The sequence below is a fragment of the Anguilla rostrata genome, chromosome 16 (genome assembly GCF_018555375.3).
Source record: "Anguilla rostrata isolate EN2019 chromosome 16, ASM1855537v3, whole genome shotgun sequence".
Lineage (NCBI taxonomy): Eukaryota > Metazoa > Chordata > Actinopteri > Anguilliformes > Anguillidae > Anguilla > Anguilla rostrata.
Genome location: NC_057948.1, coordinates 33,627,827 through 33,655,236, shown reverse-complemented (window position 1 = coordinate 33,655,236; position 27,410 = coordinate 33,627,827). Strand labels below are relative to the sequence as shown.

At 45.2% G+C, this 27,410-nt stretch overlaps 1 protein-coding gene across 1 annotated transcript in view; it reads right to left on the bottom strand.

Moving 5' to 3' along the window:
* The window catches only part of alx4b (ALX homeobox 4b), a 35,911-nt gene extending 12,596 nt beyond the window's left edge, over positions 1-23,315 (bottom strand). The window contains exons 1-2 of the mRNA XM_064313685.1: positions 22,614-23,315; positions 1,395-1,711 (exon numbers count right to left, since the gene is read on the bottom strand). Of these exons, the coding sequence (XP_064169755.1) occupies positions 1,395-1,711; positions 22,614-22,959 (663 nt within the window). The 5' untranslated portion in view covers positions 22,960-23,315. The remainder of the gene's footprint in view (positions 1-1,394; positions 1,712-22,613) is intronic.
* Between the last annotated feature and the right edge of the window lie 4,095 nt (positions 23,316-27,410).

Here is a 27,410-nt window from a genome sequence, read left to right as displayed (position 1 = left end):
AGGCTCAGTTACAGCACAGGCTTAGATACAGCACAGGCTCACAGGCTCAGATACGGCACAGAGACACAGGCTCAGATAGAGCCCAGAGACACAGGCTCAGTTACAGCACAGGTTTAGATACAGCACAGGCTCACAGGCTCAGATACAGCACAGGTTTAGATACAGCACAGGCTCAGATACAGCACAGGCTCACAGGCCCAGATACGGCACAGAGACACAGGCTCACAGGCTCAGATACAGCACAGGTTTAGATGCAGCACAGGCTCAGTTACAGCACAGGTTTAGATGCAGCACAGACTCAGATACAGCACAGACCTAGATATGGCACAGACTCAGATATGGCACAGAGAAACCGGCCCCAGCACATGCTTCCAATGGAAAAGAGCCTGAAACGCATATTAACTGGATGATAAACAGAGTGCTGTAACGTGACCAGGGCCTAATGCAGGGATACTGAATAATGTGCACAGCTCATCCACATAAGCTGGACAGTTCAGCTCATCCACATAAGCTGGGCAGTTCAGCTCATCCACATAAGCTGGGCAGTTCAGCTCATCCACATAAGCTGGGCAGTTCAGCTCATCCACATAAGCTGGGCAGTTCAGCTCATCCACATAAGCTGGGCAGTTCAGCTCATCCACATAAGCTGGGCAGTTCAGCTCATCAAAGTAAAACTAATGTGAGCGCTAGTGGGATGAAACAGCAATATTGCATCACGAGTGACATGAGTTCTATCTTTATGATAAGATCCTTGTACAGGAGCATGGAGTTTTAGCCATTGTGCTATTATATGGATTGTTACCAATGCATTGCCACCTCGGTGTTAGTAAACCTGTTATAAAGGTGTTATAAATTTTAGATGGACAATATCAGCAAAGACCACTGCTTAGCTGCAGTGGAGTCTTATGAGAAGTGTTGCAGTGTTGTGAACAGCTGTTGACGTTGGTTTCTGCTCTTGGTGTGTCACACACAGGTGACAAGTATGTTATATCTCCCGTGGTGTGATTTAGACACAGGTGACAGTGGTGCGGTGTTTTAGACACAGGTGTGGTACAGACAGGTGACGGGCGGAGCAGTGTGATTGAGACTCAGGTGATGAGTGGGGAGCAGTGTAATTTAGACACAGGTGACGAGTGGGGAGAAGTGTGATTGAGGCTCAGGTGTGGTACAGACAGGTGAGGGGCAGAGCGGGCGGTACAGACAGGTGAAGGGCGGAGCGGGCGGTACAGACAGGTGAGGGGCGGAGCGGGCGGTACAGACAGGTGAGGGGCGGAGCGGGCGGTACAGACAGGTGAGGGGCGGAGCGGGCGGTACAGACAGGTGACGGGCGGAGCAGTGTGTTTCAGACTCAGGTGTGGTACAGACAGGTGAGGGGCGGAGCGGGCGGTGCCCACCTGCACGCGGGCCTCCGTCAGGTCGGTGCGCAGCGCCAGCTGCTCGCGGGCGTAGACGTCGGGGTAGTGCGTCTTCTGGAACACCTTCTCCAGCTCCTCCAGCTGGTAGCTGGTAAAGGTGGTGCGGTTTCGCCGCTTCTTGCCCTTGTTGCTCTCGCCCTCGCCCTTGTCCAGCGGGCCGGTCAGCTCGGGGCCCGGCCTCTCCTGGGGGGCCTTCGCCCCCCCGGCCTCCTTCAGGCCCAGGTAGGACCCGTCCATCCCGGCAGGGTCTGCGGTGGGGGCGAGCTCAGAGTCCGTCAGCCCCGGGCTGTCTTTGGCTGAGGAGAGAGGGAGAGAGAGGAGAGAGAGGAGAGGATTGAAGGAGAGAGGGAGAGAGGAGGGGAAAGGAGAGAGGGAGAGAGGAATGAAGGAGAGGAGAGGAATGAAGGAGAGAGAAGAGGAAAGGAGAGGGGGAGACAGGGGAGGAATAAAGGAGAGAGGAGTGGAGAGGAGAGAGGGATGAGAGGGAGAGGAGAGGAGAAAGCAGTGAAGAGGTTGATAGGAGAGAGGTGGGGAAAGGAAGGAAGAGAGAGAGAGGAGAGAAGAGGATGAGAGGAGAGGGGAGGGGTGGAAGAGTACAGCAGGGAGAGAAGAGAGAGAGGCTGTCAGTGCATCACTGAGTCACAGCTGCTGGTCTGAAGGCTAACGCCCCACTGCAAACGATTATTTGTTATAATTCAGCAATATGAGTACTGTAATTCAGAATGGTCATGCAGTCATGGTTCTGCTTGGCCTGCTCACACTATTATGTGTTATTAAGGCTGGATGTTTGTCACGGAAAACATTGGCTGAAGTCACAGAGCAGTCACAGTAAAACTGTTGAAAATCATGGAAAACTGAAATGAAGTGGCACTCATTATCATACATGTAATCAGCCTGTCCTTGGTTTTTTTTTTAATGTTGCCATTTACAAACCAACTGTCACTAAGCACGTTGTGGTTGGCATGGTGACTACAGCGAACTCCAGACCTCAAGAAGGACACGACTCTGCTGTATGTTTTGATTATAGGGGACGGGTCACTTCAGAGTTTGGGTTTGCAGACCTCGACATTTTGTGCTTCCGTAAACTCGTTCCAGAGCTTGGGATCAAAATCTTCCCTGAGTGAACAGACTGGAGCACTTTCAGCAGCTGGTCAGTACATCTTTCTGCTCTGATTCTAATGAATATAAAACATGAAAGCTTTTCAAATATAACTGGGTGGAGTTTATGCAAATTTAGTCAAGTAGGTAAAAGATTAAGCTGAAGAGACCCCTTGTGGGGTAAAGAGTGTGACAATAGGACTTTAATGAGTGTGACAGTAAGCCAGTGGAGTAAGAAACAAAGTTGAAGTTTTAAAATGTTGATTTTTAGTGGTGTTTAGCAGCCATGAACTGCACCCAGGGGCCTGAAGGGGGCGCTGCAGCTTGCAGATGTGCAGTGCAGCCCCAGTGTGGTTTGGAGTAGAGGAAGGATGATGGAATAAGACCTCAGTTGTGAAGGCTGAATATGGATATTGGCAGGAGTCAGTGCTGCTCCTGCTCCCGGTAATGCAGTGATTGATGGCCAAATCTGGCTCTCCAGGCATCTTCCCAGTTGAAATTTGTGTCTCGCTGATTTATGATCATTTATGATCATCTATTTCAATTCCTTTAAACTGCCTTTACTCTTTCATAAATGGAATATTACGCTGTAATGTAGAGATGCAGACGCTCCAGTGCTATAAATATTTGGCATTTTGCATTGAGGGGCCAGCCCACCAGAGGAAACCCAGCCCATATTCTGGTCTCACGCACGTGCATCCACGCAAACACATGTGTCTCTGGTGTTGTCCGTAGCAACCACGCCTGTCTCTGGTGTCGCCCGTAGCAACCACGCCTGTCTCTGGTGTCGCCCGTAGTAACCACGCCTGTCTCTGGTGTCGCCCGTAGCAACCACGCCTGTCTCTGGTGTCGCCCGTAGCAACCACGCCTGTCTCTGGTGTCGCCCGTAGTAACCACGCCTGTCTCTGGTGTCGCCCGTAGTAACCACGCCTGTCTCTGGTGTCGCCCGTAGCAACCACCCCTGTCTCTGGTGTCGCCCGTAGCAACCACCCCTGTCTCTGGTGTTGTCCGTAGCAACCACGCCTGTCTCTGGTGTCGCCCGTAGCAACCACGCCTGTCTCTGGTGTCGCCCGTAGCAACCACGCCTGTCTCTGGTGTCGCCCGTAGCAACCACGCCTGTCTCTGGTGTCGCCCGTAGCAACCACGCCTGTCTCTGGTGTCGCCCGTAGCAACCACGCCTGTCTCTGGTGTCGCCCGTAGTAACCACGCCTGTCTCTGGTGTCGCCCGTAGTAACCACGCCTGTCTCTGGTGTCGCCCGTAGCAACCACGCCTGTCTCTGGTGTCGCCCGTAGTAACCACGCCTGTCTCTGGTGTCGCCCGTAGCAACCACGCCTGTCTCTGGTGTCGCCCGTAGCAACCACGCCTGTCTCTGGTGTCGCCCGTAGTAACCACGCCTGTCTCTGGTGTCGCCCGTAGTAACCACGCCTGTCTCTGGTGTCGCCCGTAGCAACCACCCCTGTCTCTGGTGTTGTCCGTAGCAACCACGCCTGTCTCTGGTGTCCCCCGTAGCAACCACGCCTGTCTCTGGTGTCGCCCGTAGCAACCACGCCTGTCTTTCGTGTCGCCTGTAGCTAACGTGTGTTGTCAGTATCGGCCATAGCAAACACGCGTGTCTGTGGTGTCCTGCGTGGGAGCGAGCGGTGGGGATCTGAAACTGAAACCTGGTCACTTGGCCGTTTTTGGTCGTTCTTGGGGCCATTTTTCTGACATCCAGCATTTCAGCTGTGAAGACTCAGCTGTTCTTTATTCACCACAGCAAGGGGTCACGGATTCACAGAACGCGTAGAGACTCCGTAGAGTAGAGTTGTTATGATGACATGGCAGATTTTCTTATCAGAAATTATGCAAAATATGGCAACCATTTATATATTTGTTTATCGCTAACCGCCCTCTGCGCTTTAGAGTGGGGATTGTTGGGGGGGGGGATTGGTGAGGGCGGGGGGCTGTATTTGCAGTTAAACTCTCTCAGAGCCCCCAGTTAAAGCCCTAATCCTCTGGGTGGGCCCTGAATCCAGTCTGCCTCTTTTGAAGGGGGTGGGGGGGGTGGAGGGTTGGTGATAACCTTTACCTCAGTCTGGCTGTGTGTGTTGCGATGGGGGTTTTGAAGGGGCGGTGAAGATACACTTGTTAATTTCATTTCGGGAGGGGGTATGAGGGTAAATCCATCTCCGTTCGAGGAGGTGAACAGGAAGGGGCGGGACCTCTTTTTCCCCACTTCCCTCAGTGGGAGTATCTGCGAATGGGCGCCATGTTGGACTCCGGCTTTCTGTAGGACGGGGTTACCCTGGATCAGCATGACCCCCCCCCCCCCTCACCTCCCCTCCGTGACTCCAACCCCAGGGTACTGCCCGAAACAACTGATCTTATCTGACCCCACCCCCCCCCCCACGGTCCGTCACCGCAAAGCACAAGCCGTGCGAACCTGCCTATCTGTGCGGCAGAGTGGCTTGCACTTCACGCAGAGTAAAAATCTAATTCCACTCCATGAAAAAGACGCTTATTTTTGGCCATGCTTCTGTCTTGCAGAGGAAGGGGGTTTCCAAAACAGACGTCTTTTTGTCACTTTTGTCACCTTTTTTCCCCCCTCTTTTCCCCAAAGCTACCTCTGCTTCATCACAAACATCTGTCTGTTCATGGTTCTGAGTTAGATGTTATTTTTTTGAAAATTTATATATTGAATATGAGGGATGCAGAACCTTCCTGCTCTGCACACAAACGGGCTTCTAAACGCACGGGCCTCCGGGCCCGGTTCTGAGCCTTGCGGAACACCGAGCTCAGCGAGGGCCGTGTCGCCCGTCCCCGGGCCCCGCCCTTTCAGCGCTGGAGTAAGAGCGAGCCAGGGGCCGAGCGGGGCTGGGGGGGGGTGGGAGCGGGGATTGGGGGGGGCTGGGAGTATAATGGCTCCCACATTGCCCCTCGCCTGCTCCTGACACATCCTGTTAAGTGTGAGTGAACGAGAGTATTTATCCAGACCCAAATATTTTGAAGGCTGGGCCTCCAGATGCTGTGCACCCCCTGTCCCGATGGTGTGGAAAAGCTGTCCGTCAGGACTGTTTGAAATCAGGGGTGCGGGCCCATCAAAGGACCGAGTGTATATCTGGAGTGGCTGATTGTTTTTGAGCAGGGGGAGGGTGTTGGAACAGCGTGTATATCTGGAGTGGCTGATTGTTTTTGAGCAGGAGGGACAGGGTGTATCTGGAGTGGCTGTTGTTTTTGAGCAGGGGGAGGTGTTGGAACAGCGTTGTATCTGGAGTGGCTGATTGTTTTTGAGCAGGGGGAGGGTGTTGGAACAGCGTCTATATCTGGAGTGGCTGATTGTTTTTGAGCAGGGGGAGGGTGTTGGAACAGCGTGTATATCTGGAGTGGCTGATTGTTTTTGAGCAGGGGGAGGGTGTTGGAACAGCGTGTTTATCTGGAGTGGCTGGTTGTTTTTGAGCAGGGGGAGGGTGTTGGAACAGCATGGTGCATGTCCTGGAGTGGCTGATTGTTTTTGAGCAGGGGGAGGGTGTTGGAACAGCGTGTTTATCTGGAGTGGCTGGTTGTTTTTGAGCAGAGGGAGGGTGTTAGGACAGTGTGGATAACTTGAGTGGCTGACTCAAGTTATCCACTCTTCAATTTACCCTCTTCTTTTCACCTGTTACCATACCCCCCCCCCCTCCAAATCTGGGGCTTTTTTTCACTTTCTGTATTTTTCCATTGTTTATTTTTTATTTTTAAGCTCCTCTGTGAACTCCTGGGGCAGAGTCCAGTCACATGGCAGCTCTTAAGTCCGGTTCTGTCAGAGTAGCGGTTCTCACGGTAACCGTTCGTCGCTCTTTGTTGCTGAATCTGTTCTTGTTCTGTGATAATGCACTGAAACAAAACCGTTGAACTTTTTTTATTTTTTTTTTTGGAGAGCATTTCTCAGCCAGCATTCCACAGCAGTTTTCAGTTCTCTGGCTGCTGGGGGAAAGAGGAAAAAAACTGCTTGTCTGCAGACAGCAGTCTGTCTTTGCCGTCCTCCAAACCATCGTAGACTGAGTGATGTGCTTTGGTGCGATTCTAGTAACCCAGAAGCAAGGCAACAGCAATATTTTCATCCCTGGTGTTTGATTAGGTTGCACTGACACAGAGAGGTACACTGTATGACCAAACGTATCTGGACACCCCTTGGTCTGGGGCTGTTTTTCATGGTTTGGACTAGGCTAGGTTCCAGTGAAGGCAAATCTTAATGCTCCAGCGTACAATAATGGCTGAACGGAAGCAAATCCCTGCAGCAATTGCTCCAACATCTAGTATAAAGCCTTTCCAGAAGAATGGTCATCATTATCCCAGAACAGGGTGGACCAACCAACCACATTAATGCTCATAATTTTTTATGGGATGTCGGATGTCGGGTGTCCGCATACTTTTGGCCGTGTAGCGTAGACTGAGCCGTTACCAGAGTCGTCAGAGAAACATTACAGAAAGCTGAGTTCAGCAGTGGAGCGAGGAACGGTGAGGTTGTACGGGGGTGCTGACTGGCAGTCTAAACCTGCTGCATTCACACCTCCCTGCGAAGCGAGAGCGAGGCTTGTGAACGGTTTTAACGGTGTCCAGGTTCCCCCCTGCTGCTCCCGCATATCTCTCCTGAGACTGCGGTCACGTTTTAGCGGCTGTGTGTGAAAACAACCGCATCAGACGTCCACATCCCACAACGGTAAAAACGGCAGTTATTTTAGAATATTCCTATGTTATTTTACGTCACGGCTCCGTCCAACGTCATGCGAGATTCTAACATTTGTGTCGTATCTCATCCTAGTATTTTTTAAAATCTTTGACCTAAGGATTTATCAGGGTTCACAGCAAGGTGACAGTGAACTGCAGGAATTTATGCAGCACCCTGCTTCAGTATATGTGTGTGTTGTTTAGCTTCATTTTGTGTTGTATAATAATATCATAACTTTTGTGTTATCATTGTCTTTAGACTTTACATTACATTGCATTTATTTGGCAGACGCTTTTATCCAAAGCAACGTATTATAAGTGCATGCATTTAGGGTATAAATGTTGTGTGAAAGGTGCTCTACATACATTATTATTATTATTATTATTATTATTATTATTATTATTATTACTACTACTATTATTGTTATTGTTATTGTTATTAATAAACAGATGCATGAATGTGAGTGAAGTGAGAAGCATGGTAAAGTTCGTTCCCCCTGTTTCCCCGATGAGCCTGGTGATGGAGACGGGCTCCAGGCCTGCACCACGCTGTAAAATGCCCCCTGCCTTAGTCGGGGTCACAGCTTTACGAGGGGCGGCCATTTTGTCGCTGTTGAAGATGAAGGAAGAACATCAAAGTGTAATTTAACTGCCTGTTTACCGGCCGGGGTCCCTCCGCCGCCCCCCCACCCCCCACCCCCCGACAGCCTGCTTTGGAATGCCGTGGCTGGCTTTTGGAATGTTGTGACCAGGGTCAGCTGAAGGCACGGAGGAGAGACACTATAAATTTGGCGCTCCAGATCCCCCCCCCCCCCCAAAAAAAAGGGGTTAATGGCGAACTGTCCCAAAAGCAGGATGGGTCACTAAAAATACATAAACAAGAGATTGTTTGCCTGTTATTCTGAGCGCGTTCAGACCTCAACTTGACCGGAAGGACTGCACAAAAAAAGCAATGCCGCTCTTTATTTTTCTTTATGAAAATTTGAGGAAAGGCAGTTTGCTAGGCTGAGTGTGCTTTGCGGAGTATTTATTTGCGTCTATAATGGGTTTGTTTTGTCTTCCTAAAACACGGCTGAAGTTGTGATTGGACGTTTGGCCTTCAGAATGCCAGCCCGGGCTCTGATGTTTCTGGGTTGTGACCGTAGGCCTCAGACTCTCCTGACGCTCACACAGGGACGGGACAGCCGGACAGGGGAAGTGGGCGAAGACTGTGATTGGCAGGTTGAGACATGGGCCCCGCCCTGCCTCGTCACATAACCTAAAGGTCACAGGTTCGATTCCCTGGTAGGACACTGCCAGTGTACCCTTGAGCAAGGTACTTAACCTGCATTGCTTCAGTATATATATATATATCTAGCTGTATAAATGGATGCAATGTAAATGCTATGTTAGTCTTTCTGGGTAAGAGCGTCTGCTAAATGCCTGTAATGTAATGTAATCTAACGGAGATCTGTTTCATTGCCGAATTTCATTGCCTTCACAATAAGAGAGCACTCTGTGCCACGTTTAAAAAAAAGACTCTCTGGGCTCGAGAATTTCCAAAACCAGAATGAATCTCCTGCCGTTCCAAATGTGTCCTTTTGCCCTCAGACTCACACTGAGTTGAACCACAGATTCTTTACACTTCCCAGATACTCTGCTCTTGCTTCTAAACTACAGGTTCTTGATGGGAGATACTGGTGCTGTATTACAGCTCAGAACATCCATTGCTGTGAGCCCCCTAACAATTTTTTCAGAAGGTGCATCAGCTTAGCATTCAGCTCCACTGGTACGGAGACAGAGCTTTCAGTGTTCCGAGCATAGAGTTGAGTATCTGGTGCGTGGAGAGAGTCTGTGAGCCACCACAGGTCTGGAAAGAGTTCTGCTTTTACACATAGCTAAGCTAACATGCTAGATGGCGCAATGCACAGCTCAGGCCTTATAAAAGTTTGCAAATGAGGAAGTACAGAGGAAGTATGTTTATGCTCATACCAGAAGCTATAGCCACTGAATTGATTCTTCCATACCTATCTAGACCAATCACCACTCTCCCGTAACTATATTTGACCAATCGCCACCCTCACAAAAGCTACATTTGACCAATCGCCACCCTCCCAAAAACTACATTTGACGAATCGTCACCCTCCCAAAAGCTACATTAGGCCAATTGCCACCCACTCAAAAACTATGTTTAACCAATTGACACCCTGCCAGAACTTCATTTTATTAATCATCACCCTTCCAAAAACTCCATTAGACCAACTTCCACCCTCCCAAAAACTCCATTTGCCCAATCACCCACTATATTTGACCAATCACCACATTCTCAAAAGCTACATTTGACCAATCGTCACCCTCCCAAAAGCTACGTCTGACCAATCGACACCCTCCCAAAAACTGCATTAGGTCACTTTGACAGTATGGCGGTGGTTTTGCTGGAGACCCCTGGAGTCAGGCCAGTTCCTGCCAGGCAGGTTGAGTTTGATGGAAATCACTGCACCAGAAAAAAGGAAGGTGAGCTAACTGGGTAAAAGGATCCGTGCCCCCCCCTCCCCCCCATGTCAGTAACCGGCCGAAATGCGACTTGCGTGTTCTCCAGGCACCCGCCTCTCTGGCCCCTTTGCCACTTCTCATTAAATTCTGTTCACATTTCAACTACTGAAACTGGGGTCTGGGAGGGCAGGGGGTTGGGGGGGGGAAATGCTGAAATAGTGTTGGGTTAAGGCTAAGAGAGTCTGAAAGTGAAAAGGCTGTTGAACCCCCCTGAGGGGGGGGAGGGGGAGGGGGGGGAGGGGGTGACCTGGCTCCTTCATGTCCAAGCCCAAGCGCAACTGAATCCCTGCTGCCTCCGGTCAGTGACGGGTAACTGACAAACAGAGTCCACAGCTGAGGCCTCCTCCGCCTCTATAGCCTCACAGCCAATGCACAAAATGGAGTGTTAGGGAAATACAGATTGGACATTACAGCAGAGCCTTCTCCTTACGATCCAGGTTTTTATTTGACACTTTTTTTAACTGCGGACTTCATTGGACACCCATTTGAGTGTCAGAAGATGGTGGTTGCTTTCCCCCCCCCCAAATAAATCTGGAAGATTTGGTATTTCATTTTTCATGATTAGTAGCCCTTTGACTGGAGTGAAAACATCCCCGTATTTCTCATAGATCAAAATCAAAGCTTTTTAAATTGCATTTTTGAGTTGGAGTTTTCCTCCACTGTAATGCTATGTTAAGTTTATGCACTGAAAAACATAATGACGCAGTATATCCAGGAGGGGTATGATGGTAATTATTTTGGATCAGATTACTTTTTTTTTTCTTGCAAAATATGTTTGTTAGTTTTAACCAGGCAACTACAAAGGAGCATTCAAACACACAGGCATTCATGCTTGTTTAAGGTTGCCTGAATGCCTGTTTGTTTTTGTCGGTCTGAAGGTTGGATTTAGGAATGCCCCCATGTTGGACCAGCCTGTGTCTGATTAAAGAGCGGTGAGTGTGTGTGTGTGTGTGTGTGTGTGTGTGTGTGTGTGGCTGCCCTATCCACAGCTCCAGATCCAGGGGGATCAATGGCAGGATCAGCTGCTTGCTTTCCAGCCTTCTTCCCTGCCTGTGTGGAGGCACCGGTGGACCCCCCTCCTCCCTTCGCAGCTGTGAGTTTCTACTGCATTACCCAGAATCCTTCACTTTCCAACCCTCTGCTCTCCATCTGAACTTGTTCCTCTTAAACCTCAGAAGTAAAATCCAAACTTTTCTGTGATCAAGAGCTTGTACCACCGCTGCCTCTATTGGTTTTCTACATTCTGAAGAGATTTGTGTTTGGAGGGGAGGAGGAGAATGGTGGAGGAGAAGAAAAAAGATAAATAAAGTAGGCCTCACGCTATTCACTAGCTCTGGGGATTTGTTGAAAAACTTCTAAAAAAAGATTTAAACGTTTGCCGGCCTGTTGGTTTTCATTTTGGAATCGATTTTTTTTTTTGCCTTAATGCTCTGCGTGGGGGTGGGGGGGGGGGGGGGGGTGTTGGGGAGGGGGTGGGGGGGGTGCCTGCACTTGAAAGGAGATGGCAGGAAGTGGGGGAGGTCAAAGGTGATTCTCTCACCGGCCCACAGAGAGCACTGCCAGGGGGAGAAAAACATGAGCGAGAGAACAAGAGGGGGAAAAAAAAGGCATTGTTCTCTGGAAGAAGCAAGGGATTTAAAAAAAAAAAAGAAGAAGAAATAATGTGATGACAGGAGGTATGGAAGTTAAATTTATTTTATTTTTATTTTTTTTGCTTAGGGCTCCCTGAATTCGCTGTAACTAGGTACCGGGTCAGTTCCCATGGCGACGGCGGTTCCGTTGCCGGGGCCCTGTTTTTGGCGTGTCGAGCCGTCGGTTTTTTGACCTGCGCTGCGCTCGCCCCCGTGTGTGTGTGCGTGACGCGTGATCGCACGCACACACGCGCCCCCGTGAGCGCTTCCGCAATGTGCTGGACACCGGTGCATTCGCAAACCGTGACATCACCTCCTCAGATCATCATCTGACACGTATCACGCTCGCGGTATGACTTCTGACTCCTCTCTGCCGAACATCTTTTAGTCTCTGCCAAGTTTTTTTTTTTTTCCAGTGCTTTGTTCCTGAAATTCCCACTGAATTTCTGTTGGGGAAAATATTTTGGTCTGTTTGCTATACTTTATGCTGACTTTGTTGCTATACTGTTTTTTTGGGGGGAGGGGGGGAGGTGAGGTATGTATTTTAGCATAGGAAGGACATTCAGGATTTCCAGAAATTCAATCAAATAAAAGTGGGGGGGTCTTTGCTCTGTAGGCCTCATGCGCACCACAAGGCTCAGAAGCTCGTCACTCGAGCCAGAGGGAGTCCTTCAGGAGCCCCCCCCCCCGCAGTCTACCAGACCTGCCAGGAGTCTGCCGAACTGGGGTGTCAGGTAAGCCGTCCGACAAGCCTCACCTTGGCAGAAGGATTTGGGGTCCTACACCTGTGCTGGATTCACAGTTCAGAAACCTTCAAGGTTTCCCACAGACTGAATTCTCCACTCTCACACACTGCGTAAAGTCTTATTGAAATGGTTCATTATCACGGACCTCCTCTCTGATTCCGCTGGTCTGCCTGACTCACTGGAACAAAACACCTCTCTGATGTACTCAAATCTGAAAAAACACTCCTGTCTCCTGGAAACGGTTTCCGATAGAGAGGGCAACCTACTGTCCTCACCCCTCACATCCATGCCGGGGTGCAGAGGGACCCCGGGCACGGGGGCAACGATTAATCTTTACCGTAGAACGCAGTGCACACCCGGCCTGTTCTGGGCAAGCGTGTCCTGGTTCTCATTCATCTCTGTGGGGGAAGGTGCATCCTCTGTTTTCGGGCCTGCGGGCTGTTTCTGCGGCTACGCTAGCCTTTCTAATCCCTTCCGAGTGGCGTCTCCATCTCCAGCGTTTTGCGTCTCTGTGGGGACGTCGTGCCTCTCGGAGTTATAGGGAGTGAAATTCCCTGTCTGCCGTTTTACGGATACGTGATTACTGTCCGTTAGGGACAAGGCCCGTCTCATGAGAGGAGAGGTTTTTTTTTTTTGTAAACATTCACACGGGCGGAAAAGCATTTTGGAGCCAGCGCCCTTCGTGGCGATATCTACAAGAGTGCGCTCGGACCTCTTGGGCCACTCGAAACTCAACGCCCGGCCAGACACCCTCTCGCTGATCCGTAGTTTATTTGTGCCCCCACTGTCGTATAATGAGGTTATGTAAAAAAAACACTCACCTCTTTGCATATTTCTGATTCCCTACGCTTTTCTGGCTTGTTTTTTGAAAATATAGGGGATGGGGGGGAGGATGTTAGGTAGAGAAGTCTGTACTGTAATCTCGAGTTCACTGGTAATGGTGGGAGGAGCCTGTTGTTATAGCAACATATTATTGCAATTTCATCTCTCCGTTCTGCAGCATTTGAGGTCGTATTCACCCCTAGCTGCTGGGCAAAGGTGTGTTGCTGAACACTTTCCGCTCTGTGTGGGTTTTTGAAACCTGCCTGGTGGTCTGCCTGTTTTATTCAGCCACCTTTTCTAAAACAGAACACAAAAATTAACAGCTGCCCAGTTACTGTGTCTGTCTAATGGGAGGCCAGTCTCAGTGCTGCTGTTGTTGAAAAAATGTCGTTTCAAAACGGCATCTTTAAAAAGGCTTAGGACTTCAAAGATAAACAGTTAAACAAAACGAAAAGTGTCTACGGCATGACTTTTCTCTGTCGGGCCGCAGCTGGGTCCGTGTCGTTAAGGAACACAGTCGTCTGGCTGTTATCTCGCGGTTCGCCTCGCTGTTATCATCAGCAAAGCCCTCCGCTTTCGAGCGCTTTATTATGGTCTCAGATGGGGTGGGGGGGGCGACTAAGGCGGGGGTCGCCGCTCATCCCGGCAACAGCGAAAACAAACCGTCTTCAAAGGGCCCCGCGGCGTTCGCGGGAAATAAACCAAAGGCGCCGCGACTCCAGGAATGTCAGCATACCTGCCGAAGTCTTGATTGAACTAATAACTCACACACAAGGGTCCCGCCGGAGTTTTCCTTCCGAGGACTGGGCGGAAGACGATCCGAGAGATAAATAACACGGATGGCCTTTTTGAGAAACGGCGAAGATCCGGAGAGAGGTTTGTCCCGCTCGAGAGTCGGCCACCGGACCTCCGTGACGTTGTGCAAGCTAGCTTTCGCCAGGCGCTGGAGGCCAGATTGTATCCATCCACGGTGCATTTTTTTTTTCGGTCCTTTTGAATTCGATTACGTCATTTTACGGGGAAATGTGGGTTTCATTGTAGCAGGGTGACTTTGAGATCACCGAACGAAGCAAAATGTCCCACAAACTGATAAGCGGCAGAGGTACTCATTCGGCATTGATTGGAAATGTCTGCAGATTTTGTAGATACAGCCTCTAATGAAGAAATGTCTAACTGATACTGTGTAAGCCGGTTTAAAAAATAAATAAATGACATTAATAGAAAACACTTCTAAAAGTAATTTGTTGGTATTAATTACTACGTATATTCAGAAGAAAATAAATTATCATGAAGTAGGAATGTTTTGATTTCCTAAACAAAATTTTGATAAACAACATTAAATATTAATAAAAACTTACATTTAAGATTATGTAAAACATTTTTACTAAACTACAGTAGTTGAATAGAAAATTAGGGTCATTTTCTCCCCAAAGGAGTAAAGTATTCTCTGCCGTTTATGTTAGTCACTGGTGAACTCACCATAACAAAGTTAAGATCCTAGCAAGTAGTGGTTCGATTGAATTACATTATATTTCATTACGCTAATTTAGCAAACGCTGTTATTCGCAATGAAAGAGAACACGGGTGCCTCCAGAGCTGTGTGTGAGTGGACCCGACTAACATTCCCACACCAGCGAGCCTCAGTTCAGCATCGATAAAGCACTGACACCCAAGTTAAGCCGTGCCAACCTGGAACCATGAAACACACTGTAGATTCATGCAACTAATACCCGTATGAGCATGAGCATAAAGCATGTTGCATCGAGCCCAAAGTACATCCCAGGTGAATGCTTGACTTGCGAGGCCCAGTCTAAAGATGCTCCCTGTGGTGGTTTGTGGGGGCCCTTCTCAGTGGACTCGCATGGACTGACTGGGCGGAAGTGTAGTATAAAGGTCACAGGTTCAATTCCCAGGTAGGACACTGGCGTTGTATCCTTGAGCCAGGTACTTAACCCGCATTGCTTCTGTATATGTCCAGATGTATAAATGGATGCGATGTAAATGCTGTATCACTCTGGATAAGAGTGTCTGCTAAATGCCTGTAATGTAATGTAATGTAATGTATTGGCTCCCTTGTCCGTTGAATTGAACCAGGAGCAGTTTAGCTGCCTTTTTATGGCCCTGCATCAGTGCCGGATTCTCATCATCCACTCTTTATGCTTCGGGATTTATGGGTTTTCTCCCCGTAGCCAGCGTGTACTCCCCGAACGCTGAAAAGCGCACTGTGCTTATCATCACATTGACACAATTAGAAGCGGTCCCGACTGCGCCGGCCGGGGCTGCAATCGGAGCGCGGCCAAATATTTTAGAAAAATGCGTGTTTCCGTTTCGTGGAAACTTTCAGCGAGCCCCCCCCTTTTTTTTTTCTTCTCGCTGCCGATTCAAGAATGCGAGGCTGCGAGCCTCCGAGCGCAAGCGCCCGACCTCTCCGCGGCTCCGGAGTGAAATATTCCCACTTCTGTGGAAAGTGTGAAACTTTGGGGGGGTCCGCATCTTTCCTATCTTATTGGTTTTTTTTTTTTTTTGGTTTCTTTTTTTTTTTAAATAAAAAGCTGGAAATGTGCTTTCAATTTGCGCCAGATTCCTGTAGGCTGCGCCTTTCCAGTTCAATTAAACTGAAGGTCCGTTCCTCGGGCCTGTTTTAGAAACGTTCCCCTGAAAGCCTGTCCTCTCCTATTTGCAGCGTGAATGACGTTTGACGCACCAGTGCGTTGCGTGTGTACACATTCCGCAGGTAGGCTATGACACACCGCTATGAAAATGTATGCAGCCTTTTATGGGCACTAGGTATAAACATTGGTGTTGTTTTCTGCATCTCCACCCTGTTCACCTTCTCTATTCCGGGAAGATATTTTTTAAGAAGGGGTGTATGCAGAGTAAATAAGAATCGTCAAAATTAAAACCACGAAGGCCACGGTTTCCAATAATGCAGGGTTTGTTCTGGGGGAGGGGGGGGTTCAGCTCAGCCCTGTAGTAGGCCTGCTTCTCCAACACTACTACCTTCTCACCATTTCCTCTTTTGCTCACACTAAAACACATTAAGCTACGGCCATGTAGCTCAGCTGGGAAGGGGAAAGGTTTATTATTTTGTGATTTCAGCAAATTGACTCCGTGAAGTGTGTACTGCATTCTGTTCAAAGGGATTGCCTATCTGAATGTCTATCACGTTTTGGGGATAATAATCGGAGATGATGACGGTTTATGTTAAGAATTAAAGATCTGGCTCGCATTGCTTGCAGTCACGAGAGTGCGGCCTCATTGATCTTTATGGTGACGTAGTTTGGCATATAACTCTTTCCTCCGTGAGTAGCAGGCAGCCGGCAGCCGCGGCCATGCGCGGGCCAAACTTAACCAACTGTCGCCCAAATCAAAAGGCTCACTATAAACCTCCCCATCACTCTAAAGTTTGTAATTCTGAATAATGTGCCATTATTTGCCAGTAATTCAAAGAAATATGGCGTTGTATTGTGGGCAGAAAAGAATTGAGAGCCTAATTTTACTCTGCGGAGTCGTTTAACGGTAATAATTTGTTTCAACTCCTATCAGTATGATGACACCAGGCATCAGCAGCTGGCCACCGTTATGTCCAGTTAGGTGTTGGGTGATAACTAGTGTGAGCGTGGTAGTGTCAATCGGGCTACATCGCGTGAGATTATTTTTTCACATTGATAAATATATCTGTAAATAAGTGAATACTGAAAATCCATCAACCTTAATAGCCACAAATCTGCACAAAATGAGAATGAATTGTGTGAAATATATGTTTGATCCCTGTATTTCGCATGCGCCTTGGTTGACCTCAAAGGGTCGGCGGGACAGTATTCGTGTGATCCAATTAGAAGCGACCTAGGTACCAGACTGAAACGGGATCGGTTTGATGTTGGGCTATTACATTTGACTGTATGTGGCGATGTTTTTACAGATACCTCGCGTAAATGCTGTTTTAAAAGAGGCAATCAACAGTAAACAACTGATGTATGATGTGCATGCGTCATAGAAATTCGTCATCTTAATTGAGCACTTTTAGGCGCCCCAAACAGAATTAACGTTTTCGGCAAAATGAGACAATCTGCTAAATATGCAAATTGTATGTTTTAATTGATGAGAGTTCCTGTTGTAGGCTGTTTCTCTTCAGGTTACAGGTAAGGCGGTTAATGAGGTCCAGCTCATATCGCCTAGGTCATATGTTCTGTTGGCATATATTATTTCGTCGAAGACTCACTTTTGCTTTATAGTACTTTTTTAAAACCTTAAAACAAAGTTAAACAAGTTTATTGAATGCGCTTGAATTTGTATTCGTAGTTCACTAAACTGTGTACCATGAGCAGTAATGTTTCTCAGGGAATACACTGGCCTATGTTGCAGTTTATTTGGCTAGCCTGCGTAAATGGCGACCATAATTATCTTTTTAAAAATCTTGTTGTGTTTGTTGAACACCGGTTATGTAAAAAGTTTGTATCTTAAATAAAACAGGATATGTACTGCTATATAGCCTATGTGGCACTGACTTTAGGTCCGTCAATGGATGTCAACTAACGAATAACCATTTCTAAAATATGATTTTCCTTCTCGCAGATTTAAGTAAGATTTTTGTTCTTTATGAACGGCGTACAGTCAAACAAACCGTTGTCTGGTATATGACCAGTTGTGACGTGATGCTACCGTATCCTCTGATGTGCCAGTAGGCCTATTTTTAAGGAGATGTGCCAGTATGGTTATTTTTAAGGAGAAACTGTTAAAACCGCATCGAATGTAGTAAATTTAGTTTTTCCAGTTCCAATGGGTGTGCATTTTGTTGAATATTATTATTATTATTATTATTATTATCGTCACCATCTTTATTATTTGTGTTTTATTGTTGTTTGTGCCATCGGCCTACGTCACATATACCATTAGTTTTGTGAAATCTGGCATTAAATGGCACCGCCTTTGTGTGTCGTTTCGTTTCTGTGTATTAGCGCGGCGTCCTCGGGTCCGCTCATCCAATCAAAGCTCTGTTTCTCTTCTTCCTCGTGAACGAGGTCTGGTTCTTGTAAAGATGAGTGAAACTTCGTCAAAGGAGCCGTGTGTGTTGAGTAAAATCGAATCCATTCGGTGACATCTGTATCGCAGCCCGCCGTTTAGTTAAATCGTCTTTCAATGGGGAGTGGGGGTGGGTGGTGGGGGATGTTGGTGGCTGATTTGGTTTATTGCTTTATACTTTAATTAAAGTTTAAAGAAATCTCACGATCGCTTGGGTTAAGCTATTTGCGGTCGCGCGCTGTAAATCGTTCCAAACCGCCCTGCTAGGTGATAATGGAAAAAATAGTACATTTCCTTGGTTTTAATGTTGTGAATTACTTGCACTCATCTACCTCTGGTATTAGCATCTAGTTACTTTTACAAGTGCTTTTTAAAAGAGCCTAATTGTTTTCTTGGCCTTCCTATCTGGCTTCCTGTCATATTTTGCCATGACTGTTAGCCATGTGAGCAGTTTCGAAGCGCCAGTGATCCCCGGCAATATTACCTTTGATATCATCTATTAGTTATTCATGTATTATGGCGACTACTGCCAGGATAATAGCTACCAATACTTCTCGATTTTATGAAGCACGTTTTTTTTTTCATGCTTTGGCCTCATCTGCGAAGAATCCGGAATAATTTATCCGTGTCCCTCAGTGACAGCACACATTTCTTTCTGAGGGGAGTTAACTTCACCCGACTTCGGTTTGTAGGTATGTCCAAGAGGGAACGGCACCGTTGCACTCAGTTTTGGTCTTTGAAGATGTAGTCCCATCCATTTTAATTAGAAGAACTCAATAATAACAATAATAACAATAATAATAATAATAATAATGTGATATAATAACTTCTCTTTGGCAATGTGAGTCACAAATGTAAGCCGTCAGAGGATAATTGCGGTGGCTGCATTCATTAATCTTTCTAGCTTTACATTAAATCACTTTAACAGTGCCCCGACTGTGCGTTTTTGACGATCATCTTGACATTGATATCTTCCCCTTCATATCTTTCGTTTGACTTAAATCAGTGTCACCAAGCGGAGACCTAATTTTACGCGCATTTTTTTATGAGTAGCATCAACATAAATTGCTTGCCCAGTCGGGGGAAGCTTTAACATTTTGATTTAATATAATTTTTTAAGGATAGAAGCACACACTGCTGCGGCGTTTTATTGTCGGAGAAGCGCTTTAAAAAAATTTATTGGAGGCAAGGTTATAGTATTTGGGTATCTTCGGCTCAGAGCACACATGGAAGATGTTATTTCAGAGCCAGATGTTTCGGGGGCTTAAACTTTCTTTTCAAAATTCTGCAGCACACGTGGATGGCAAATGTCAAAAACATTTTTGCAAGGTAAAGCGTCACGCGACTCCGCGCTTCGTTGCTAAATTGCAAACTGCAGTCTAGGCGACAGAACTCTGGAAAATTCGAACTAAAAATCATGCAGGTGAAAAGGGTGTGTAATTTTACTACAGAAACTTCAGCTGTACGCGAGGCGACTTACATGTCTTTGAGGTTGACGGGCTCGTGGTAGAAAAATGTGCTTTTGGGTTTGAAGCTGCTCAAATCCGCGCGGCAGGCTGACATGGGTTCAGTTCTTTTGGAACCCGAGCGAAAAATATATCATGATTATATTGACACGAAACATTTTCAAAAGACTAGATGACGGTATGAGAGATCACCAGTCTTAGGGATTGTTTGTTTGATGAGATTTAACGTTGAACATTGTTATTCCTCTCGTCATAGAAGAAAAAAAAACGCACGGAGTGCAATGTTCAGTGTCAAGTCAACTCTGACAAATTTCACGTTTTACCTTGCGCCTCATTTAAAGCGTTTAAATTAATGAATGCTCAGGCACTGTGTGAATATATGTAGACTTGCATGGCGAAACACGGGGATAACCTCGAATGTGTTTATTTGTGTGGGGTCCAGATTTTTCATACAAATGAATTGCATATAACGAAAGGTTTCGTTTTAATCCACGTTTTGTTTTTGTCTTTCGCTTGTCAGTGGTGAAATTAAATGTTCAAGGTATGAATGTCACCTGTGTGTCCTTAAAGATAATATTTTTCGAGTTACTCCCCCGTAGAAATGCATATGTAAACGCCTGTGTAAAAGTGATCATATTTTGCTAACACGATTAATTAATTTATTTGATATGGCTTGTCTTTAGTTGAAATATGGAAAACCGAAAATGTTTATGGTGACAGGATTACAGAAGTTTTTTCCTAGCGCTATTTTAATTTCATAATACATTAATTAAGAAAACAAATGCTTTGTGCAAGAATTTGTGGAAACTTTGAAACATGAGACCAAAATAAAATTGTCAAAAATGATAATAATAATAATCTATGCGCTAATTGGGTTATTTACTGCAGAACATAATCGGTTTTATATTGGTATGGTATTGACTGTTATTTATTTTATTTATTAATTTATTTAGGTTTCACGCAGCATTTCCAAGTGTTATCACACATGTGGAAATGTGGGCAAATGATTGCGGCTTTTCTAATGTCTGTATTTTAGTTTCTGTTCATGGCCAGTTCCGAAATTAAAGGCAAGAAGGTAATATCATTGGGTGCTGTAGCCTAAATAACGATAACAGCGATAAACATGTCCCAGTCACTGCTTCTTAGAAAATATGGTTTATATATGTTATGTTTAGTTGTTTGCTTTTGTGTGAGTGTCCTCACACCAAAGTCTTTACCCACGCTGCCAGGCTTTTAATTTAGCGGCAGTTGTGTTCATTTTTTAACTGTAGAAATGAACTTTCCAGCCATAGAGCTATAGTTTCACTAAAGAAGGGGACTGTAAACTATCAAGTAAATATCCGACATGCTGCTATTGTGGCTAACATTAATGGCAACCATAAAAGTAGATTTCTACGCGCGACGTGCTTTCTTGTTCTTTATGGTTTATGTTTTGTGAATATAGCAATGTATTGACTTTTGCAGGTGTGTAAATGTCTTTGTTTATTAGGCAGGGTGCCGCAAATTAAAATAATAATTATAAGGTAGCCATGATTTGACAACTCATGACCATTTTCGTTCGTCCGTTTTTGTTTCTTTTCAGTTAAGCATGTGTATTGACATTATACAAAGAGGAATCAAAATAATTTTGTTTGCAAAAATAAAATTTGTCCAGCACGTGTTTGACATTAGTAGAGTACCATCAGACCTGTACTCCATCATGTAAAGTAAATTATTGACCGGTGGCCTAATGTAAGTTATGAATGTATTTTTAATCATTGCGGGACGGATCCATGTTAACACTCTTAGTTTTACGCGTAGCTTATTGTGGAATTTCAGTGTGACCTACGTATTTTAGCACGATGACAATTACTACATGAGGGTACTGAAACTTTTAGAATCGTTTGAATTCTGTTAATGAATTTGATGTCAAGGTTATAGTTGTGTTTTGATGGGCTGGATGACAGTACCATTGTACTTAGCCTAATTATTTTCCTGTAATTAGCTCTCACTTCCCGTTTTGTTTAAAAATGTAAGCATAATATCGTGGGCCATGACAAAGTGACGAAGCTATCCTTGTATCCTAAAAGTGCCGTTATAATTTGCCCTTGCTTTGTCCTTGTTCTAGATGCGCCTGTCTGTTCTGTCTCGTTTGTGGAAGCAGGGTTGAGCGATGATCAATGGCTTCTTTTCCAATGGGAAGCCATACTCAGTCTCAGATGGAATGTTTCGCTGAACACTGTAACGTTAACTTTGTGAAATTAAGTAGAATTGTGTCAAATTTAATATAGCCTATCTTGCATTTATATATTTTTAAAAGTATTCTGCGAGCTGTTGGAATATTGTATTTTTTTGCTTGCTTCTTTTCTAATAACCGTCGCAGGGCTGCTTATGTAATTGCGACGCTTCGTATTTATTGTCTCTGTCTGCAAACGTGTTAATTCAATTGTCCGATTCAGCTCCAGTATTAAGGATTGTAATGTAGATTATCGCATTAAACATAATTTAATTCATTCGTTAAAGGGAAAATTTAATAGTCGGTAATGTTATGCCTCTTCATAATTGTGTTACTTGCATAGTTGTGGCTATAATATTGGTAGTAAGTTGTGAAGTACCCTGCATTTGTTTTGGAAATTATCATTTAGTGTCCGATGCTTTGATGCAGTTGTTAGCACTCCGAATAACAGCGTCAGTGATAGCGACAGCAAGACTGGGCCTTGGACCTGCAGCTCCCTACCAAACCGAGTACGTAATTGAGATTCTGTAATAATTCAGCTGGGATTGGTGACATGCAACGGCACATCAAACATACCATGGGCAAACATGCTGTCGCTCCGTTTATTGAGAAAGGCGATTATATCGAAAATTAATGGCAAGGGTGTCATATCATGCCCCTTTGCACTCTAGATCAGCTCCTCCAGGACGCATCCCACACAGGTAAAAATGCGAGCTCTACCGTCGCTGATAAGGGAACTGCGCCCTAACCCTCCTCGCCTGCTTTGCTCGTATGCACCATTTGATGACCCGCGATGCACTTTTTTTCCGGAGTTGTTTTATTTGCAAACGTACAAGCTGCAATGGCCTGTTCTGTGGAAATGGGTCCATACTACGGCTAGGGACGCAGATTCCCGGTAATATGCATTTAGATGGGGGACTCTGTATATCTTGGGTATTAGCGCGCAATTTATCGTGGCTCTCGTGGGTAGGCGACTTACCATAGCAGGAGATGAGCGCTCCGTTGTGTCCGCTTTCCTGGTGGAGTTTGCTTCCTTCGGGAGGCGTTTTACAGGACGATCTCTGCACGAAGAGGTGGTATTTGTTAAAGGTGCCTTCCGCCACTGTGGCATCCAATGACTGGCAATCCTGCTGGAACGGGCTTCGCGACTTTTCCCCATAAGCCTGTCCTTTGTTGGTTAGGAAAGTGGGGCTGTATTTGGTGTCACTCGCTTGGAATGTCCTAAACGGGTTCGCCTGGTGATCCCTAACTTGCGGCGCAGACGGGCTATAATATGAATCCATGGATGTCATATCGCAGTATGAGACGCACGTCTCGGCGTTCATTCCTAAAAAAAAATGAGGCGAAAAAGGATGTCCAGTTTTTCCCCCCTCTTTCCTTTCTGGAGAGCGGGGCAAACAGATACTCTCTTCCCTCTTTCCCTCTTCCTCACGGAAAAACAGACACACACACACACCACCCTCACACACACGCACACACACACACACACACACAGGCGCAGCAGCTGGGGTTGGTTATAAAATGATTCAGATGTTTTCCAGAAACTTCAGGCTGACCAAAAGCTAGAAAGCCCCCTTAAGGTTTAGAGAAGAAACAAAAAATGCCTCTTTCTGCCGAAGACGCTGCCCAGAACTCCCGGGTTTAAAGTATAAACTAAGGACCTGGCCTCAGTTATTATGTAGATGCGATGAGTGAGTGAGGTCAGATCTTGACTTAGGAGAGAGAGAAATCAGTTTTGTTGTAAATGCGCATGTGGGGGAGGGGTACACAACACATGACATTAATATAATTAGGATATGAATATATGACTGATTGGATGTGAAGGCCAGAGAAAAGAGCAATTTAGTGACCCAGCTCATTCGCAATGGTTTATCAAGTGGGGCACTTGATACCTTTTTTTTCTTTTTTGTCCAGGGAAAGGAGAACTGAGAAAGAGAATCTTCCTCTGAACTGAGCTAAATTTAATTACATGTCTGCGTATGTGCTGTTTGGACACTTTTAAGATTGGTTTTCCACTCAGCGTTTTTGTGCAGAAAGTTTTTTTTATTTTGGGGGGGGGGGGAGGGGGGGTGGTCTAAAATGTACAAGAATCTTCCCGGGGAGCGACTCAAGTGTCCTGCGTTGTTTATTCACGCCTTGGAAGCTCGGCGGGAAGACAAACCCCAGGTTTATGAGAATATACGCGTGCGTATGGATTTCAAAGGCTCGTGGAAATAACGGTCCCTTGAGTGATGCCGTGGCTCGAGGACGCCAAGAGAGTTAGATTTGTTATTTTGTAGAAGTAAAAAAAAAAATCATCCAGAGAGCAGCGCTTTAAACTTGTCCACAAGGATCAAATATATTTGTTTGAGAATCTCATATCAGAGCTTTTACAGGAAATTATTTCTGGCGCTAAATTCCCATCAGAGGAAAAGGTTGCGTCCCCTGTCGCTGTTTTAATAATACCACACTTTCAGTGCCCGCGTGAATACAACTCATATCATAAAAGCATCTCAGCTGTTGTTGTTGCATTGTAATTATGAGCATGTAAGTGGTATAATTTTATGAGTCCGGGTAGTAGTAGTATTTCAGACTCTTTGAAAAGCAATATGTGATCTTTTCCTCCGCCCCCGGTGTGTCTGTCAGTGCCTTCCTAATTTTATGCGCATGCTTAAACGTTGCATTTATTTACAAGTGAGTTGTAGAATGTATCCAGTTTTGTGTGCCCCCGTTCGTAGAATTGCTGCATATATCAACTTGAGGTAAACCCACGCGCTGCCCCTTGCGTGCCAGAAACCCGAAACCGTTGTGCGCGAGAGGCCAAGCAGTGCAGTTTAAACCAGAGAGGAAATCCGACAACAAAGGTGAACTCAATTCTCACCACTGACATTAATGGCGCACGTCAGTTATATGTGAGTACTGTTATTTATTCTGTGGGTTCCCCCCTCTGCCGCCTCTTGACGTGCTGTAAGAGCCCTTTTTTAAACTAATGAATGAAATGTTAAATATGGGTTATCTGCAAACCCACTGAATTATTATATGAACGAGCTATGAATGGATTTATGTCGGCCTACATTCCATTTAATTTTGCGAAAATAATTTACGAAATGAACTGGAAAACATTCCAATTAGGGTTATTTTTGCAGTTAATAATCGTGCCACATAATTCTGGAGCTCTCCCAGTAATCTTAGTGTTTAGATTTCATACAGACATAGACATGTTTTTAAAGATAATGAGACTGCCGACCTCTTCCCATATTGTGCCGTGGGCGGCCCAGTCCCGATTCAAACATAACACAATACCGCGCATCAGCATTTAAAATGTTTATTTCACAAACAAATGCAATCAGAGTTTACATCGGCGTGCCGTCAGTGCGTTATAGTACATCTGCCAAGCTATCTTCCACTTTATCAGTTGGCTGGGTTCGTGAGCCAGAACGATGCCAACATTGAGGTTTTAAATTGAAAACATTTCAAAATGGGTTGTCGTCTGTACGTTGAAGGTGTCCTTTTAACATATTCTTGAACGCTTTGCGGTACAACAAGTGAAACATGCAGTAAGTTAAGCAGAAAAGTGCAATTTCAGGTGTTGAACTCAATTTTGGAATTAAAGGTGGCATTGCCATCTGAAGTGGATAAATCGTCTGAAAATAATTCAGGTCTTGCAGTGAAATTGGTTTTTCATTTATTTCTTATTTACTTTTTATGTGTCCATATTATGTTTTGTTATCTGTGTTAGCTTACCCTCAGGTACATGGTATGCAATTTTATGGCCTTTTTCGGAAACACTGTGGACGTGATTACCCCCATGGAGTTACCTCACTTGACGGTCAAGTTTGTCCGGTGGTGCTCACACCTAATAGCCGTAATGTCGGTTTTCAAAGTTTGTAAATAGGCTCCCCCCGAATACAAAACAAATGTTATATTGTCTTCTTTCGACGCGCGTAGGAAATAATTGTCATTAAAGGTTTCCATCCGCGCAGCAGATTTTCTCAGCAGCGTGGGGGGAGGAGCGGGGGGGGGAGAGAGGGGTGCGGGTGTCTGTGAACATGTTATACATTCATATTCCAGGGAATTCTTCTGTCTCCAGTCAGGTGGACGCTGGCAGTGCCTGAACACAGAAGTCAAATAATTCCAAGCTACTAGCGTTTTTTCTTCCATCCTAAAAATTATACCATCATAGACACCAGTTTTCTATAAACCGATATCAATAGATATGGTTGAAACTGCTTTTAGATTTTTATGCAACATAATAACATTGCACTCATCTGTAATTTTACTGGTCTTGAGCAAAAACATAGTGATCAAAATCTATCTATGCCATTTTTAGAATGTCGGCACGTTATTTAGAATAAAAAGTTTAGTAAAAGTTTGGTTGAGCCGTTTCATGTTAGATGTACCACGTAATCCAGTTTATTAATTTGTGCGTTAACTGCGAAATTTACCGTTGGTCCTGTTCTTAGTGGAGTTTCAGACCCATTCACTGCATTACATGCAAGATCAAAGTCAGTGTGGTATTTCTTAAAAATAATAAAAACCGAATGAGGTGAATTAGCCGGCGGTTTTTCACCCTACAGAGTGATAGGATCGTATTGCATTCCCGATGTGTTCCTTCACGGTAACTTCAAGAAGTACAGTAGACTATGTTTCAAAATCATAATTTCCACAAATATGCAAATTGTACACTTGAAGAGGCTGTAATTAATTTGTTTTATTTGATTCGATTTCTTCACATTTATTAGGATGGCCATAATCAGGAGAATTAAACGCGCTCGAATGTCGAATGATTTCTTAACGAGTGACTGCAATGCGGCCAAAACGGGAAATTACCGCGTGAGAACTAACCGAATTACTTTATTGTGGAAAGAGCAAATTCAAAATAATCGTCGGTGATCCATTTTTAGTGTTTTTTCAGACTCTATTTGGTTATTCTCATCCGAAACTATTATTCTCATCTGTGATTATTTATGAACTTTGTACCCTCGGAATTTTGGATATATTCAGTAGACTACAGTGTAAAAGCTATGGTGTTTAGCAATTGTTTTTTATCTAGAATCACATCTATAGCGTGGCTTTTCAATAGGGGTTATCCGTTTCCGTTAAACGTTTTTATATCTATTTAACTATTCTCTTAATCCACTTTTTCTTTTCAAGATGATGTTCATGTGTGCTCTGTTGATTGTTGACCAGCAAGTTGAAGCAAAGCATTTGGCATTGCTATGAAAGATGGCATAAAGCAAGTTATCGACAATTGCGTTCCTTATAGGTTTAAATTGAGCACATATCCGTGAGGCCGCTGTAGCAGAGCTTTCCCCAGTCGCTGTTCTGAGTATCAATAATTGGGGGGATGCATAAGCCGTGGTGATAATTTCCACCGGAAAAGTTTCCTTCACATAGGCTGATTAATCATGTTGCTACACATTATTGATCTCGACATTTCCACGCGGTAATATCTTTTTTTATTTGTTGCAAATCTTATTTGTAACAAAGTTGAGATTTCATTAAAAATCGGAATTTACGGTTGGCTAACAATACAATATTCTGTTTCACCAGTAACAAGCTATTCTCAAATTCATTCATCATTGCTGCCCTTACCATTATAAATTACCGTTATTATTGTTAACTGAGTACGCTGACTCTGAAGTTCGTGCTTCATTCTATATTGAGCGGTAGCCCATCACAAAATAAATAGTAGCCTAATAATTGGTTCACAAACTCTCTTCTCAGCAAAATAAACTACTGACATGCGATTGGGGGAATATGAATCAATCGTTTTTATGTAAAATATTCTTATTTT